This window comes from Pithys albifrons, chromosome 2 (assembly GCF_047495875.1).
Source record: "Pithys albifrons albifrons isolate INPA30051 chromosome 2, PitAlb_v1, whole genome shotgun sequence".
Classification (NCBI taxonomy): domain Eukaryota; kingdom Metazoa; phylum Chordata; class Aves; order Passeriformes; family Thamnophilidae; genus Pithys; species Pithys albifrons.
In genome coordinates this window covers 18,586,911-18,604,437 of record NC_092459.1, presented here as the reverse complement: position 1 = coordinate 18,604,437, position 17,527 = coordinate 18,586,911, and the positions used below count along the sequence as shown (strand labels likewise).

Below are 17,527 nucleotides of genomic sequence, written 5' to 3'. Positions count from 1 at the left end.
ACTGGACGAGGACAGGCAATGTTCAGGGGAGCTTGCCGAGCGTATCCTCTGGGCAGGACACTTCCTGGCATTCAAACACAGTGGAAACTGAATAGCCAAGCTTTCCTCAGGATCAGGTATGAAGGTTGCATTCAGGGATACATTTCTTCTATCACATCTGTCAATTACTACTGAAGTAACTACCTTCATATATTGAAATTCATTTACAATATAATTCTTGGGTTGCCATGATGGACCTTAACATTTTTGTCTTGCTTTGGTAATGTTTTGTTTCAACAGCATCGTCATGAATACTGGTGGGACTTGGACCTACACAAATGTGAAATTCTGATCCTATTAAGTCATTAGGACTATTACCATTGATTCAGCAGGTCTTGGATTTGACTATGTGATTTTACACGGTACATAGACAAAACATTCTCCTCAACACCTCTGTCAAGAGCAGCCTATGTTTGCTGGTTGTTAAATGCTTGTTTAAAGCACTTATGACTTCAGTCTAAGTGTAACTTCAACTTTAGCCAGAAATTTAAACTCACTTTGAAGGGACTAGATATTCTAAAAAGTTAACAAAGAGGTATGCTCCATATCGTTCTATTGCAACCTAGATATATAAGTAAGTAAATACAAATAGCACTTTATAGTACTAAAATGAAAAGCTAAAAATAATCTAAAATAGAATCAACAAATTTATTTGACAATCTTAGTTTAGTTCATGTGTAACTGATCAATGACATAATAAATGCATTTGTTAACTTAGGAATATTATGTCAGATCACACAGGGCCTGCCTAGAGCACTCAGAACTAAATCTCCAATGCATAACATTGTAATTCATAAAACTATTAAACATTGCCTGAGTCTATTTTAACCACATACCAGACATTTTGGAAAGCATGCAAAATGATGGGGGAAGGAACAACCTTTCAAATATAAATTATAAGATGTGGTTGTCAATGTAAAAATAGCTACACACAGTAAAATTAAAACTTGCAGTTCTGAAAGAAAATGTTTTGTGTAAACCATCTGGAAATGACTTGAAAGTACTGCTATACCGCTGAAGGCACAGAAATATAAAACTTGCTACTCTTCCTATTCTACCTGTTTTCCAGCTGAAACATAAAGGTGGAAATGCAACTAATCACAAACGTGAAAGGCTGATGATGTGATACCTCAAATACATTTGCATTATAAAATAGTACGATCCCCTGCTTTACCCTGGAGTAGCTTTTTAAAACATTCAGTACAACCAGTCTGCTCCTTTGACACATCTCAGAGTAAAAAGCATTCCATTACTAAGACCCCGCGCGAGATTCCTCTATCATCTGCACTTGGATCTGCACTCGATCACATTGAGGTGACCCCTGCTCATCAAAGGATGCCCACTTGCAGTCGTCTACTTCCTAAATGGCTAGAGCTAACCAGTGTTGCAAATTTTGCTAGTGCTCTGCTTCTGATGCTACTCTGAAGCAGAAACAGCTACAAACACCACAGCCCTAAGAAGGGCGTTTTGAGTTTCACAGCCTTCTTCTTGAACTCGCACCACCTAGAGTGACGGAAGCGCTTGGTCTTCTCAGGGCTTTAATTTGGAAGAGATGTCAAGTATCACCCGCTCCCAAGGCACATTAAGTCCCGGGTAAGCCTGTGCCGTAACGAAGCTCAATCGGAAACAAACAATAGGCTGTTACAGTAAATCAGAAACCTTTGCAAGTTTGAGGGAAGTTAAGGCCAACGCACTTATACATGGATTTATAGCTAAACGCCAAGCTGTACGGCACCGGCACCGCTCTTAGAACTGGGGCACCGGCAGCGGCAGGAATTAGGTTACGAAGGCGACAGAAAGCGGAGCCATAAGAGAAAGCCCCTGTCCTGCACTTCCAGCTGGCTGGAGGGCTCTCTCCATTCTCCGCTCCCCTCCCCAGGAACGACCCGCTCCGGCCCCTCCGCATCGTCCCGGCCCGAGGTGGCGGCTGCCGGGCGGTTTGCCGGCTCCGCTCCGGGAAGCGAGGCGGGCTGGGGCGCGCTGCGCTTCCATTATGATGCGGGGTAATTATTTAATTTCTCCGGCAGACGGTGTTCCAAAGGACCGCGGAGGCGCTCAGCCAGCTCGCCCGCGAACTCGGCCCTCCCCGCGGCGAGAGCCACCCGTCATCGCCCCGGTGACCGAGGGCAGCGCAGCAGATGCGCCCGGCACCCACCCCCGCGCTCCTCCAGCCGCGCCGAGCCCCCCGCACCCACGGCGGGGTAGACGTGCGGAGAACGTGCGGGACGCACCTGCCGCCCGCCCCTCCTCGGCTGCCGGGCTGCAGCCCCACCGCACCTCGGGCGGTCTGGGACAAGCCGGAGGGGAGCAGCGCGACCCCTCCGACGTACCAGCACCCGCCCCGGCGCGGCAGCCGGGAAAGTAAAGGGGGGAGCGGTGCAGGCGGCGGTGCGCCGGCAGCCCCGGCTCCTCCTCGTGGGGCAGCCCCGAGCCCCGAGCTGCCAAAATTTAAATCGCCGCCGGTACTGCAGCTCCGCGCGCAGCATCCCTCGCCCTGCCGCTCCCCCGCGTCACATCGGTCGCACGGAGGGTTCAACCGCCGACCCTTCCCCGGCCCGCGGCCGCCCCGCTCCGGCTCCGGGCACCCCGCCGCACATCAGTCCTGCCTGGGCTGTGCCGAGGAGAGACCGCCGCCAGCCACGGTGACAGCCGGCGCGGTGCCGGACGCACCGGTGGCGAGGGATGACACCAGCACCGACGGCGCGGCTGGCGCGCCCTCGCCCCACTGCCCGGGCGCCCGTCCCCGACGGCGGCGGTGCCCACGCAGACCCGCGGCACCGGCACCGGCACCGGCACCGCCGGAGCCCCCGCTGCGAGCAGCCCGGCGCGCCTGCCGCCCCGACGGCGGCCGCTTCCCTCCCGTGCCTCCCTGCCTCCCTACCTTTTTCAGCGCTGACATTCTAGTGCATTATTAACGCGGCGGGTGCGGGTGCGGCGGGTCCGGCCGGAGGAGGCGCCGGGAGCGGCAGCGGGAGCAGCGGCGCGCGCCCAGCCTCCCCCCGGCGCCGCTCACCGCCGGGGCCGCCGCGCGCCGCTCCCCGCGCCCCGCGCGCACCCCCGCCCCGCGCGCGCGACGGCGGCGCCCCCGCGGGCTCTGCGCAGCCGCGCGCCCCCTACCGGAGCCCGAGCGCACCGCGCGGGCGGAGGGGCGGGGCCGCTCCCGCCGCGGCCACGCCCCCAGCGCAGCTCCCGCCAATGGCGCGGCCGGAACACCGGGACGGACGCGCGCGGCGGCGAACGGGGCGGAGGGCGGGGCCGCGGCACGTGGGGCGGGTCCGGGACCATGGCCGAGAGCAGGAGGGAAGGTGAGTCCGCGCCGAGCGGGGCGGAGGGGTTCGGGGCTGCCGCGCTGCTCCCGAGGCTGGGCACGGAGATACCGGGGAGCGGCGCTGGCGGCCTCGGGCGCGGCAGCACTTGGCAGAGGCGCGTTCCGGGCCGTGTGCGCCGCGGGACTCGCGTGTCCCGCTCCTCGGCGTTCTGCCCGCGGGAGAGGGCCAGGGGAAGGCCGGGGAGGCCGGGGGTGGCCTCGGGAGCCTCCCCGCGGACCGGGCTCGGCGGTGGGTGCTCAGGGCTGCCCGGGCCCAGCCCTCCCGAGCTCCTGCCCCGCACCCGCCGGGCCTCGGAGCGTCCTCCTGCCGCCTGTGCCTGCCGAAGGTCGGGACACACAGCAAATCAAAATTACCTTTCTCATCACAAGGTACTTTGAGATAATAGCTTTTTTCTCAGTATGCGCAAACATGTGTGCTTACTTGTTAGTGACCACCTAACTTGGCTTATTTAAAAGTGAGTCAGGTCAGTTCTGAAACAACTACGGTTCTGTGTTTGCAAAGAATAACATAAAAGCGTTCTATCTAAGCATAACTTCAAACTGATTTATCTTAATGTTTTATAAGATGTGGCTTTGCACATGAAGAATGCAATAATAAACACAGGTGTTCTGTAAGTGAGACCTCTTTCTTAGTTGGTATTGAGTAGGGGTGAGGTATAAGAAGCGGATGCTGTCTGGCTTTGGCGTTTTTGGACAGTTCCAGCATCCTGAAATTGGAATCCTTGTGAGGATAACAACTGGAGAGTGAGACAAATCAGTCAGAGTTAATGTTTTAAGTTATTTGCTGTGTTTAACTAGTGATAGTGTGAAGGAAGTATAAATGCAGAGTAGTGTTCTCTGTGGTTTAGATGCAGCTTCTTTGTGAGAAATGGAGAAGTAACTGTTTTGTTTCGAGAGTCTGAGGATGTGCATTACAAATTGGTGTCGTCGGGGAGAAAGTTAGAGAATTGGGAGGAGTGAATTCATGCACTTGTAAATGAATGCATGGCCCTGGAGCTGAAAATGGGGGATCCCAATGCTGAAGCATTCAAATTGTTCAAGACCAAAGGTCAAATAAAGAATCACTTGTTTTGGTGATGTAGCAGAGAAAGCTAAATTTGATCATGCTGAGTGACTGTTTTTACTGAGTAAAGTTAGAATTCATTCATGCTTTATTCAGTCACTCGAAGGAGCAATGACTTAAGATTGGGAAGAAAATACAGTGAAACATACGAAGATGCTCTAGGTTTGCACCTATGAGGAAATAACAACATTGGGAGAGTTTGCAGCCTCATCTGATCATCCTTTGGAGTCAATAGCATATGTGAAAACTGTTGACTTTCTATTGTGTGAAACTATATACATTTTTTAAAAGATAGGTGTCTTAGAAAAGAGCAGAAAAAGAAGGTTTAGATGCTTCTCTTTAACGCTGGTTTAGTTCCTGTCTGTAAGGATAGGTTGAAGATGCTGAAGACAGACTTCTGTCTGCATTAGAAGTAGACAATGAAGCTCCTTGTTGTGTACGGAACTGAGCCATAGTACAGAATAAATGGGGTAGTCAACAGCTTGTAGGTCATGGATCTAATTGTCAGTGAGAAGAATCAAAATAGCAGAAAGCCAGTAGTGTAGGTGAGGGAAAGGTACTTCACTCTTGCCAGGAAAGGGTGGGTCTGGTCTAACTGAGAAATTGCATTTTTTTTTTAGTTTTGTAGGACTTTTTGTGGTTCAGTTGCTCAGGTGCCAAGGGTTTGTAACACAGCTAGAGGTACTACCGTGGTGTCGTAAATGTGTTACTGACAAGATGACTATCCTGTCTGGGACAGCTGAGTTCGTAATTCCTTGCTGTTTCACGTCATCAATTGCATCTTTAAGCAGTGGTCATCATTCTTAAAAATTTGTGCCACCCCAAAGTAACACTATCATAAAGGGTTATATAGAGAGTAAAAGGTACAAGTAAGATATTGGTGTAGGAGTAATGTACATTATTGACTAGAACTGCAAGTAAGTGACACAAAAGTTAGCACGCTGTGCAACGGATCATCTTGTGGTACTACAGCAGGCTTCTTGTTTGAGAGATTAAACTGGAAAGCAAATGTGACCCATTGATAGTTGTAAGTAACGAGTGGTTTTAAACAGAGAGTATTGCTTTGAGGACTGCTATTTTAGCTCCTTTGTGATGAATCAGATGGCTTGGGGCAGGATTGTAAAGGGGATTGAAATGAGATTGCAGTTCCTTAGTTTTGGAGTTTTATTGGTTTTTTGTAAATGGCTCTAACAGATATAAAACAGCTCAATTCTTGTAGAAAAACATGCTATTTTTTCTTTTTTATAATTGTTTCAAAGCAGCATTGCTTCTTAGAGATCTTGAGGGGTTTTATATATTTATTTTTGTTTTCTAAACTCGGCATAAATTTTTAGCAAATACTTTGGGGGTTTTCATGGCGGGGGGGGAGGTAAACACCTTTTTTGTTTAAGGTGGATGTCTTTAATCATCTATGTTTATCGCTAAGGGAAATATTAATTAGAAATGGAGTTTGATGCCTGACACTATTCTTTTTTCTTCTGGGAGAGGTATCTTGCTCCCCCTCAAACTGTAGAGTAATGGAGGTTGGTTTCAGTGACCAAAGATTTAATACAGCTTACCAAGATACAAATTTTATTTGTATTGTAGTTGAATAAATCACAAACAACTGGTTTTTGTGATTACATGTAGAAATTGGACTAGAGTAAATGTACTTGACTCTGCCATTAAAACCTCTTAAGGAGGGGGAAGAAAAAAATATTAAGCTCTTTTTGTTGCTGACCTTGGTGTTGTGCCTGAATGAGGAAGGACAACATGGTAATGAAAGAAGCATAAATGATACATCCAATGCCTTTCTATTTAGAAAGTCTGTGAGAGAAGCTCATGCTCACAGAATGCTGCATATGCAGAGCCACACATAGTGTGGTCTTCAAGGTTCTGTATTTTCGGTGGGTGGGTGGTTGGGGTTTTGGGGGCTTTTTTGCAGGCATGAAGGGTGTTGCTTTAAGGTTGGTTTCTTTTTTGAAATTTTACTTTGGAGTGAGATGGTCAAGAGGTGATAGATGGTACTCTGTTTAAACATGCTAGGATATTTAAGGACAGGTGTAGGTACTTATGTTATTTAGTAAAAGTTGTAAGTGGGAGAGGTGTTGTCTTGTGCTGTGTTGGTATGGAGTTATTCTACCTTTTTAAACAATCAGTGTGTAATGTGTTTCACTCAACACTAGTTTTGATCTTGTTATCAGTGGATTTCTAGAATCTATCGGTTACCTTGAAGCAAAGTTATGATTGTTCTGTGGTTTAATTCTGGCTGGCAACTAAGCCCCACACAGCCACTCACTGGAATGGGGGAAAGAATCGGAAGAGTAAAAGTGAGAAAACTCACTTTTTTATCATTTGGTTGAGGTAAAGACACTTTAATAGGTAAAACAAGAGTGAAGCAAAAGAAGAAATTCATTCACCGCTTCCCGTGGACAGACAGGTGTTCAGCCATCCCCAGGAAAGCAGGGCTCCATCATGTGTAACAGTGAGTTCAGAAGACAAATACCACCACTCTAAACATCCCTCCCTTCCTCCTCAATTTCAACACAGTGGCAAAATCTCCTCTTGGATTTGCTGATGAGTTGAGGCAATGGCTGAGTGGAAGTCAGAGAACGTCCTGGCACATGCCGTGGCAAGACTCTGAACCCACAGAGGAAGGGAGACCCAAACCCCTCTCCTTGCATGTCTCACAGAAAGCAGGAGCCAAAGGGGTGGCTTGGGGGATGGTTGGAGGACACACATCCTCACGGAGAAGCAGAGGTGGATCTGTGGGTCCAGACAACCCCGAGGGACTCCCACCAGCCTGCCCTGTCCAAGCACAGCACCCACCTGTTGATCAGCTCATCGCCTGACTGGGCATTGTTGGTGCCCACCTGGTTGCCGTCGTAGGTGTCGTTGTACTCGTCCTCGTAGTCGAGGCAGGGTCTGGCGGCTGCTCCAGCACGAGGCTGTAGCGGCTGTAGTGCAGCTGCTGCTCCTCCCCATGCTGAACCTGACATCTTATGGTGGGGGATATCCCTCTGGTCAGATAGGGTCAGCTCTTCCAGATGTGTCCCCTCCTGGTTCCTTGTGCAGTCCAAGCCTCCTTACTGTTGGGGTGGGATGAGGAGCAAAAAGGGGCCTTGAGCTCTGCTCAGCAATAATGAAAACTGTGTTATCAACCCTGTTTTCAGCAAAAATCAAAACACAGCTCCACACGACCTCCTGTGAGAAAAATTAACTGCAGTACAGCCAAACCCAGCACAGATTGTTATGACAATATGTGGTTTCTTATGTTTTCAGTTTTGTTTAGTTCAAAAGGTTGAAAACTGTTCTCAAGAAGTTTGAATTTCAATGGGTTCCCTAATGTCTTAAGTTAAAGACTCCATAGATGAAAGTAAATGAAAATCCAGTTGCATTGAAACTCCCAGACCTTTGTCTTGATAGAATGTTTGGTATTATACTGATTTCTGTTATATGTATATGTTGAGCTAATCAGGGTCAGCCCTGGTTGGTATTTGGATGGGAGACCTCCTGGGAATACCAGTGGCTGTAGGTTCTAGTCCCGAGGACTTCTCTGTCACCGTCCAAGCTCGCTCGGCCATGGCAGATGAACCTTAGGAGTTAAAGCATGGGGCCAGTTCCCAATTCTTTGTTCACAAAGCCCAGCCATGATGATGATGATGTTATATGTGTATGTGGGAATGCTTGCAAAAGTCACTGGATACTCTGTTAAAATCAAATACTGAAGTCATATCAAATGGTGATACATTTACTCCTTGAAGAAAGCTGTGTAGAAACTCAGTTGTATTTTATATAATATGTGCTTATGAAGAGTCCTTTTCAGTAACACTTAATAATGCACAATCTTGTTGGACTTTTGTCTGTGCTCAGTGATACTACACCTGCTAGTTTCATGATTTGTTTTTAAATACTGGTATACTAAACTTCATTTTAACGTGATTCCTTTCCTCAAACGCAAGTGTCTCTTTAAAATTTGCAATTTTTTTTCTCTTCAGTAATCTAAACTCTGAATAAGTTGGGGGTTTTTGTATTTGACCCAGGACATGGTGGGCCCTTCTGGCTCTTGTCAGGGCACACAACTGGCACCGTCTCATGCAACTGATTTACAGTTGGCCCAACTCTGAGTAGCCAGAATTATTACTTCTTCTACAAGTAATATTAATAATCATCAAAGTTGAGACTTACTAAGGGTGTGTGAGATATCTTTGAATTTTTTTGAGTGAGGTCTGTTTGATTGTGACAGGTAAAAGCAAGATATGAGTGCAGTATGAGAAATACATCTTTAAGTGTTGTGGAAGGTGGATAGCCTGCACAAATTACAATAACAGGGAAGGTGCTCTGTTTTCCCAGGACTGCAGCAGCAGTACACATTTTTCAGGGCTTCACTACAACGCAGACAGGGTTCTTATGAACAGCCAGAACAAAATTCTGGTCTTCTCATTGCGGTTGTATAGCTTCTTATCATCTGTATCATGTCAAGTTTATTAGATGTCTAGGAGCTTGTGGCTGCAATTAAGGTGGCCAACTGAGAGATCTCTAAAACCGTTGTTGAGATACCATGGAATGATCTATTAGTCAGATTCTTATTTAACTACACAGTCATGCAGAATTTGCTGGCATGTAACACCAGTCTTACTGATTTGAAACTGCAGTTTGATCAAAGATCGTGCTTGGTGAAGCTGAATCAGTTTCTTCTAAGCTATGAAGAGAAAATAAATGTCTGCTTTATGTAGTGGATAAGTTACTATTTTGTATCTGCAAATGCTGTGAACTGTGTTCGTCTGGATGCACAATGGTCAATCTTGGAGTAGTAAGTTACTCTCCCATTGTGATAACTGCTTAATTTGTGTGAGTTCATAAATGTGGGGTATGTAATCACTATATTCTTTTCCTACCTTTTAATCCTACTGATGTGTGCTATATAATTAAATAAGTTGCAGCTGTTTAAAAGTTGCCTCAAAGATAGGAATTACATTGCTGTGTTTTGGATAATAAGATGAGTTTCAATGTATTATTATAAAACTTAGTGCTAGGTAAAAAGATAAATAGAGCCACATTATCAACTACTGCATGAGAGCACAAAACTGGAGGTTTTTTCCACTGTGGTTCTTAAACCTTTAATAAAGAATAGATAGAAGTAAAATTCAGGCAATTCTCATCTGGTTTTAATGTCTCATAGGATGTTTCAGTGAGAGTAATGTCAGTGTCTTGAGACACTGAAGCTAATATTACACATTAGATTTAAAATGGCATCCGAGCTTCTTGTCCCCATACTGAGATGAAGACAGCTGATACTTATTAGTTCAAGCATAGAATTCATGTGACCTTAAATACAAATAAATCCTTCCATCACTCTAATATGAACTATTGAGTTCCTGCATTTCTTGAAGGACCTCTAGAGTCTTTTGAAGTATATTAAAAGTATTGAGACAGAAGGTTTTGGGTCTCAGTGTGGATAGGTGTGTAAAATTGCTTCTTCCAGTCATTGAAAAAAGGGCTTTTTTTCTGGCCTTAAGTTGCAAGTGAATTCTACCCTGAAATTTGACACTGAAAAATTACTTGATGTCTTCCTCAAGAAAGGATGTCATAGAATAACAGTGCTATTTGGAAACGAGGGCTATAAATTCATAGATAGATGCAGTTAAGACTGAAGTATGAAGACTGAAGATATTGTAGATGATCTGCAGAATGGCATCCTCTTTGACCGAACACAAGATCTTGTAAGATGTTAGGTTCTCTATTTGTCTACAAGTGCCTCTTTCAAGAGGCAGTCAGCTTCAGCCTGAATTTTCTGCTACATGTCTTTCAGTCCTTGCTTTTATTTTTTTTTGTCCTTTAGTTGCTGTTATGAGAGCCTGTTACCATAGCTTCGCCTGCAGGATGAGGAGTGCTTACAGCCTGTGAACACAAAGCAAAATACTGTCATGTTGGAGATTGCCCATTTCTGTTTACATAAAACTGTAATTTGACCACGGATAGAATTCTGCATATTTCACTTCCTCCCCCCCCCCCCCCCCCATTTTGGAAAGATCAATTTTGTTATTCCCATAACGGTGCTACAGTGCCTTGCATTGGTTTGCATACACTATCCCTGATGAAAAGTAATTACATCACTCTTGGCAAAACTGGCCTTGCCCATTACAAGAAAGTTACATTTTCTCTTTCTTCCTCCTGACTTGAACAAGAGCACCCCTTCTTAGATATCAGATACATCCTTACGATGATCTGAACTATGGGGCTACACAGGATGTAGTTGCATGTCACTGCATCGTTCTTTCCCTCATAGCCCTGTGTAGCTTGAATGTTTCTGGAAATGGGAAATTCATATAAAAATAAGAGGGATTGGGAAAATGATATCCTGTTCAGGTGCCATGGAATGTTTTGTTGTAGTTAGTTACCCCTTTTCTTCTTTGGTTTTTTTATTCTGTTGGTGGTTGCTGATCTGGTGTTCCAAATCTGGGAATCTTCTCTGCAGCTCAGTGATCTCTACTTAAATGCATTTGAAGTAAGTGTTTAATTACTGTGCAGAATCATAACAAAGGCAAGACAGAGGAGGATCACAAGGTGCCAGGATAGAAGGAAGTGACCAGTGCCAGGAGTCTGGCACGCAAACAGTGCCTGTTGGGAGCTGATTGGTGGGGAGGACGCACGCAGGATGCTGACAGGGGGAAAATGTGCTTACGTGTCACATGCTGGTTGGAGGACTGTAACAGAAACCGAAACTAAAAAGGGTATAAATATGTGCATGTGTCTGCCATTAAATGATTTTTCATTTAACCACAACGAGGAGTCTGTGTCTCATCCATTGCAAAATACCTGGTCATTTCCCCTGGGGATAGAATGCATTGTGTGCTTGTGCATATACACTTAGTTCAAGTCTCTGGTCTCTGCCATTTCTAGCAAGGGTTTGAGGTATTTGAGCTTTCAGCTGATTTTGGATTTGCTTGTGCAGTTTTGGCTGTGGGGCTTTGTGATTGGAGGTTTTGGTTTTATCTGAGGGCAATGTGTGTGTGGCTTTTCTTATATGAGGAAGTTCAGGTCAAGGTTAATAAACTTAATTAGCTTTGGAGGTTCTGTGTATTGATTTCCATTTACTATAACAGGGTTTTGTACAATACACGATCATCTGTACTGAGTACACCTTGGACACCCAGAGGCTTGTGGGCAGAGTTGGTGTCTTGTTTACATGAGGTCTCTGGAGCAGGGTGTAGCCTGTAGGCAAAGTATGATACCTTGCATTCCATTAGGCATCATTACTGCAAACCGAATTTTGCCCTGGTCTCTGAAGTACAAACTGGATGCCTTTGTCTTTTTGAGGCTTATGGAACTATGATCTAAAATCACTGTGTAAGACCAAACAAGTACAGAGTGAAGACCTTTGCTCATCAGTTTGGCCAGTTGCACCACTCCGTCAAAAAGAGTCCAGAAGACCCGAATTATGAAACTACATCCTGGGTGGTTAAAGGACAAGTAAGCTTTGTGGGGGTTAGTTTAATTAAATGGATAGTAGCTCCTAGCCTGAAGTTATCATCAGTCTTCTTCCTGCTAGTTGGTAAGGATGGCAGTCTGGATAACATTTTCTGTATGTAACAGTCTCTTAAAATGCTTTTATGCTCTTGCTCTGCCTCCCGATAGATGCAGGCCTATCTTTTTCAAGAGTCACGCTTTGTCAAGTAGTCCTCCTGAGCATTTCTGGTCAAGGAGTTGACTGCCCAGCCATGATTAGGGAAGAGGAGATGATCCAGGCAATGGAATTGTTATACCCAACTAGGCAAGGCCCTAAGCAATCTGCTCTGGTTGCTCCTACTCGGAGCATTAGGATTAGACTAGATGGTGTCCAGAGATCCCTTCCAACATTAACAGTTCCGTGATTTTTATGACCATGCTGTAAAATAACTGTCCTGTTGTGACCTTCGTAGGAGATGTGGTACTTGCATAATAAAAGGAGACTTGAAGGATTTAAATCCATTTGAATATCAAAGAGTAATTTTGCACAGAGATGAACTGAACGTTTTAAATGAAGCCTTGTCCATATGTTCTGTATGTGGATTATCAGTCTGTCTGCTCTTTCTGTCCTCTTCCGTTCTGCTGTACTATCTTTTCTTCTGCTTTAGCAAAAATAGCATATTAGCACATCTTACACATGGGATCGTTTCAGAAGAAATTCCTGATTCTTCCCTTTTTGGAAAGCTGTTTGTAGGAGAGAGAGAAAAACCAAGTAGGACAAAACTCACAAGCTTCCTGGAGTTCTAATGTGTTCAGTGCTCTTGATGCCACTTATTTTGTTCTTGCCGCCCAACTTCAACTTGAGTAGGCAGGAGGCAACCAACTGAGAAACATGGTGAGGATGCTTTACAGTATGTGTGGCAAGTAGCCCAAAGAACATGGCAAGCATTCTCCACAGAAATGTTTTTGAGGAAACTGTCACCTCCTACACTTGGCTGGACAGGAACTCTTCTGGTGTTGTTCAGAACTTTGTTTAGTTATTTAGCATGCTTTTGTTACAGTCTGTAGTCTTGAGTTTCAAGTCATGCTGAGCCATGTTGTCAACCCCAGAACATTCATAAATCTGCAGTGCTATCCAGTGTGTGCTTGTGTATAGTCTGCTTATGTATATAATACAAATTAAATCGAGGCATCAGTTTAATACAGAGGTGCCAAAAATGCTTCTATTTCAAGGAGTCTCTTTACCCTTCTTGCAAAATTGTAGTAGAAAGATCATGGATGTTCACAGTTTGTATCAGTAGACAGTGTATGTTCTGCACTGTATTTCTTGGAGTTATGCTTTGCTTTGTTTATATGATGTCAAAATGCAGAGACCTGATGCTTTTTCAGTTTTCTGATGTATTTGTACTTTGCTATTTCCAGACACGAGTTGTCAAGAATTAGCCATGGAACTAGTTTGGTACCTACTGCAGCTTGTTCTCATGTCTGAAAATACTGTCTCCTTTTTTGTCACTGAGGAATTCCTGTAAAGATACGTGTTCTGGTGTTGCTTCAGCTCATTGCACAGTAGGAATATTCAGTGCTTTCAGCTACAGGCTGGATATTTTGGTAGTGTTGCATGTCTTCAGCTGGAAAGTGATTTTTTTTTTGCTTTTAAATTAAATTCAGAGCTTGATCAGAATCAAAAGACCACATAAACCCCTGCAGAACATGCATCAGTTATGTTGACTGCAAAGCAACAGCAACAAAGAACCATATGGTTATTAACTTGACTATGCTGTGGGTATAGTGAGAGCAAGCTTTACTTTATTTTGAAACTCTGATAGGTAGATATGTCTCTTGTAGCAGATTTTTTTTCTTGAATTTTCTTTATTGCTAACCTTCTGTTAAGAGGTAGTTATTTTTAAGGATCTGAGTAGTTCTTAGCAAATGTACTGATCTCTGATACTGAATACTGCCAAAGACAATCAGGTTAAGGAGAGTTTTTGAATAGGAAAGAACTGCTCTATAGCATCAGACAAGACCAACCTCCTGTGCTTAAGCCAGTGCTTGTGGATATCAGATAATACCTTTTTTGAGTAATTGCAGCAATAAAACCCTGAGAAGGGAGCTGCTTCTGTTCTCTGGAAAATGTTTTGTTATCTCAGCTCTGAGACTCTTAAATGCAAAGCATAGTGCTGCTCTGGAGCATGTGAAGCTGCTGAGTATGGCAGGATAGGTATTCCTCAGAGCCTAATTTCCTTGATCACTGAATGCAGGACCAATTTGTTCAAAAAGTTTTGGGCTGCAGGCAGCTTTTATTTTATTTTTATTCAACTGAATATGCTTAGGATTCCAAATAGTTTAAACTAAATCAGTCAGTTTTTTCAGCACTTCCTAACAATTATTCATTTTCCTGAGGAAGGTGTACTGCTGGAATACATCACTTCCTGCTGTCTTCACAAAGCTTGAAATACATCAGGTTCCAAATGAAGACTTTGTCATGCCTGGGTGTCTCCATTGCTCACTTCCATTCTGTTATGGTTATTGGGAATTGCTGGGTTCCTAAGAGGTGATTTGTGTCGCTGCTGAGATGCACTGACACAGGTGTACAAACTCTGCAGGCAGTAAAGAGCTCCCTCACCCTGCACACAGTGTTTGCTGAAAACACCCAGACGAATGCTGCTTTGGTGAAGTAAATCTATCACTGTTACTGATCCAGATGTTTATTTCTGAGCAAAATAGATTTTTATGAAAGAATAATCTCCTCAGTATTCATGCCCTCCAAAGGCGGACATTGTTTCAACTTGCTTTCTCAAGCATAGGTATTAGAGATGGGGAGAATTCCCCATGGGAATGAGAAGGAATGAGTGTATCCCAACAGGTCTCATCTGGCTTTCTGAAGCAATGCTAATGAGTACAGTGCCTCTATTTAAAAAAAAAAGGAAAGGAAAAAGAGTGATGTAATTTGAGGGGGGTGGGTGGGCATCAGGGATATCTGAACAGATGACTAGGGAAATCATTCAAGATGGGGAACAGAAAATCAACTGTAGTTGTGAGGAGGCTGGCTCTTCTCAGCAGATTTGGATAAAATGTATTTCCATACATTCATTAGTATGTCAGTAATCATTTGCTTTGGAAGAATAGCTTGCTTAGTACAAGTGCTTGAATGTTCATTTGTATACTGCTTATGGCTGTCCTAGAGTTAATTTTCTTCATAACACCTCCTGTGGTGCTGTGTTTTCTGTACTTGTGGTGAAAATAGTGCTGATAACATGGGGATTTGTCTTTACTGCTGAGCAATGCTTACATTTTAAAGGCCTTTTCTGCTTCTCAATCCACTCCACCAGCAAGGAGGCTGGGAGTGTGCAAGGAATTGGGAGCAGACCTCAACAGACCCAAGGGAAATCCCACACCATATGATGTCATGCTCAGCTTACACACCTGGAAGGAGGAAGGGAGCGATGCTCAGAGTGATGGTGTTTGTCTTCCCAAGTGTACATTGCTCATGGTAGAGCCTTGTTTTCCTGGGGATGCCTGGCCATGGGAAGTGGTGAACGAATTCTGTGCTTTGCTTGTGTGCATGACTTTTGCTTTACCTATTAAACTGTCTTTATCTCAATCCACTAGTGGTCTCAATTCTATCATTCTGATTCTTTCCCCCATTCCATGTGGGGGCAGTGAGTGAGCAGCTGTGTAGGACTTGGCTGCCTATCAGCCTTGCACCATGGCATTTAGTAACAGCTCTACTGGAGTTCATTAAAATGCTGTAGTGTTAGTAGCAGCACTTGGGGAAAGGATCCAGAATAAATCTCTTGGATAACTTGCTTTAGAGTCAGAGATCTGCAAAGGGCAGTCAACTTTGTCTTATTGCACTCCTTATTTCTGTCTACTTTCTCTAGTTGAGAGTAATTGTGGATTTTTGTCTTTGTAGCTGTAGAAAAACCTGGCAAGGGAACCTTATGAAAAGAAAACACACAGTCACTTGTCTGTGTCTGTCTTTCTGGGAACAGTAGTCTCAACCTATAAAAAAAGGCATTCTTCCCCATAGTTGATGATGGGGGTTTTGTTAGCTGCAGTAGGAATCTTTCTTCTTACAACAATATGTCCTTTTCTCTTTGCAGGAATATATTATTGCAAATCTGCACCAGGTTGCTTATATAGTGTCCAAAGAGTGCATAGGTTATGAGTTTTTCTCCAAATCTCCCTTTTCAAACCTCCTTTCACACAATATCTGCTCTACCACGTAGAATTCATCAAACTAAGGATGTTGTTTAGCAATAGATAAAATCTTTCTTAGTATTACTTTATATTTTAGTATAATATGTCTTTTAAAGTGATTGAAATATACATGTATCCGTAAGATGATTTTGTTGATGCATAGATTATTTGCGTGTGTTTCTTTAATCAAATGATTCTTGCATTTGAGTAAATAGTAGCAGATTGTCAGTGTCGTCAGAAAGGGGCCCATAAGAAGAAGAGGCGTATAAGAATACTGCTAATTCTGTAGAAATAATTGGGTTACCATGTGTTTCTGCTGCTTTCTACTTCTAGTTCTTCTATGTGATTACATAGTTGTAGCTTACTGATTTTTAATGAGTAATTCAATTTGTAGTGCCTCTGTGCCTGCATTTTGAGCAGTCTTATAATGCTTTGTATAGGTTCTTGTTTTAAACATTAAAAATTAATTTGTGTTTAGTCTGTAAGTGTACTGCATTAATTTGTTGCCAAAATGTCGTAAAATAGAAGACTTCAAATGTAATTTTGCTAGTGAACTCTGTGATTTTAAAGCTGCTTTTCTGCCACAAGTTTAGAACTTATATGTATTATTTTCAGTTCTACCTGTGAGAGGTAGAGACTGCTGAAGAACATTGCATGACATATGAGGGAAAATATATCAATTAATTGTTGGGAGTTTTTAAGTCTTAAAATATCTTTCAAACACAGCATTTCTTCCTGCCTAAAAAGTTTTCTTACCACACAGTGTTCTTGGCAAAATTACTGAAACGACTCTATGGTGAAACGTCATCATCTTCTGTTGTGCACACTTCAAATAGAGAAGAGGAGGCAGTTCTTGGAAATCTGGGAACAAAATCTGAAGAAAATAATTTGCATAATGTTCAGAATTCATCAACAGATGCTAGCACATCAACTGATCCACCCTATAAGTCATTTCAAGGTGAGATTGTCCTTTTTCTGATAATATGCTTTTAAATATAGCTGCTTTATTTTGCAACAGTATAGTATGTTCTTTTTACATCTGTGGATACCAACAGACAAATTTCTTTGTGCTAGTGTTACTTAATACCTAGAACACTTGAGGTCCATGCATAAGTCCTGTGAAAACCAAGAAATAGTCTTGATGTATATGCATGAATGCAGCATTTAGCAGTACCAAATATGAAACTTCAATATAAGCTGTAACTGTCCTTGGTGTAATGTTTGTTGAATGGTGATAAAATGACTTATAGTGGTATAGCTCTGCCCAGCTGTTAGAGATACACCCAAAAATTGGTGAGAATACGTAATCCAGCCCTTCCTCATGCCCTCATGTTGCAACAGAAATCCCACAGGATGCACAAACCCAACAGAAGGCAAATAATTCATGTTAGTACCTTGCTAAAGAGCATTATTTTGTGTGTGTTTATGCAGGGAATATGGCATGTGAATATTTGAATAGGTAAGTAAAA

At 43.7% G+C, this 17,527-nt stretch overlaps 2 protein-coding genes across 7 annotated transcripts in view; one reads left to right on the top strand and one right to left on the bottom strand.

Annotated features, from left to right (window-relative positions):
- Positions 1–3,035, bottom strand: part of DLGAP2 (DLG associated protein 2) — a 459,639-nt gene extending 456,604 nt beyond the window's left edge. For all 3 annotated transcript variants that reach the window (XM_071548431.1, XM_071548426.1, XM_071548428.1), the window contains exon 1: positions 2,921–3,035. In XM_071548431.1, the coding sequence (XP_071404532.1) occupies positions 2,921–2,938 (18 nt within the window). In that variant the 5' untranslated portion in view covers positions 2,939–3,035. The remainder of the gene's footprint in view (positions 1–2,920) is intronic.
- Positions 3,036–3,304: 269 nt separating this feature from the next.
- ERICH1 (glutamate rich 1) overlaps positions 3,305–17,527 on the top strand; it is a 96,914-nt gene continuing 82,691 nt past the window's right edge. For 3 of the 4 annotated variants that reach the window (XR_011697109.1, XR_011697108.1, XM_071548425.1), the window contains exons 1-2: positions 3,305–3,344; positions 16,822–17,016. Coding sequence is in view for 1 of the 4 variants with exons in the window: in XM_071548425.1 (XP_071404526.1) it covers positions 3,323–3,344; positions 16,822–17,016 (217 nt within the window). In the remaining 3 variants the exon portion in view is untranslated. The remainder of the gene's footprint in view (positions 3,345–16,821; positions 17,017–17,527) is intronic. The other variant, XR_011697110.1, reaches the window with a different exon arrangement.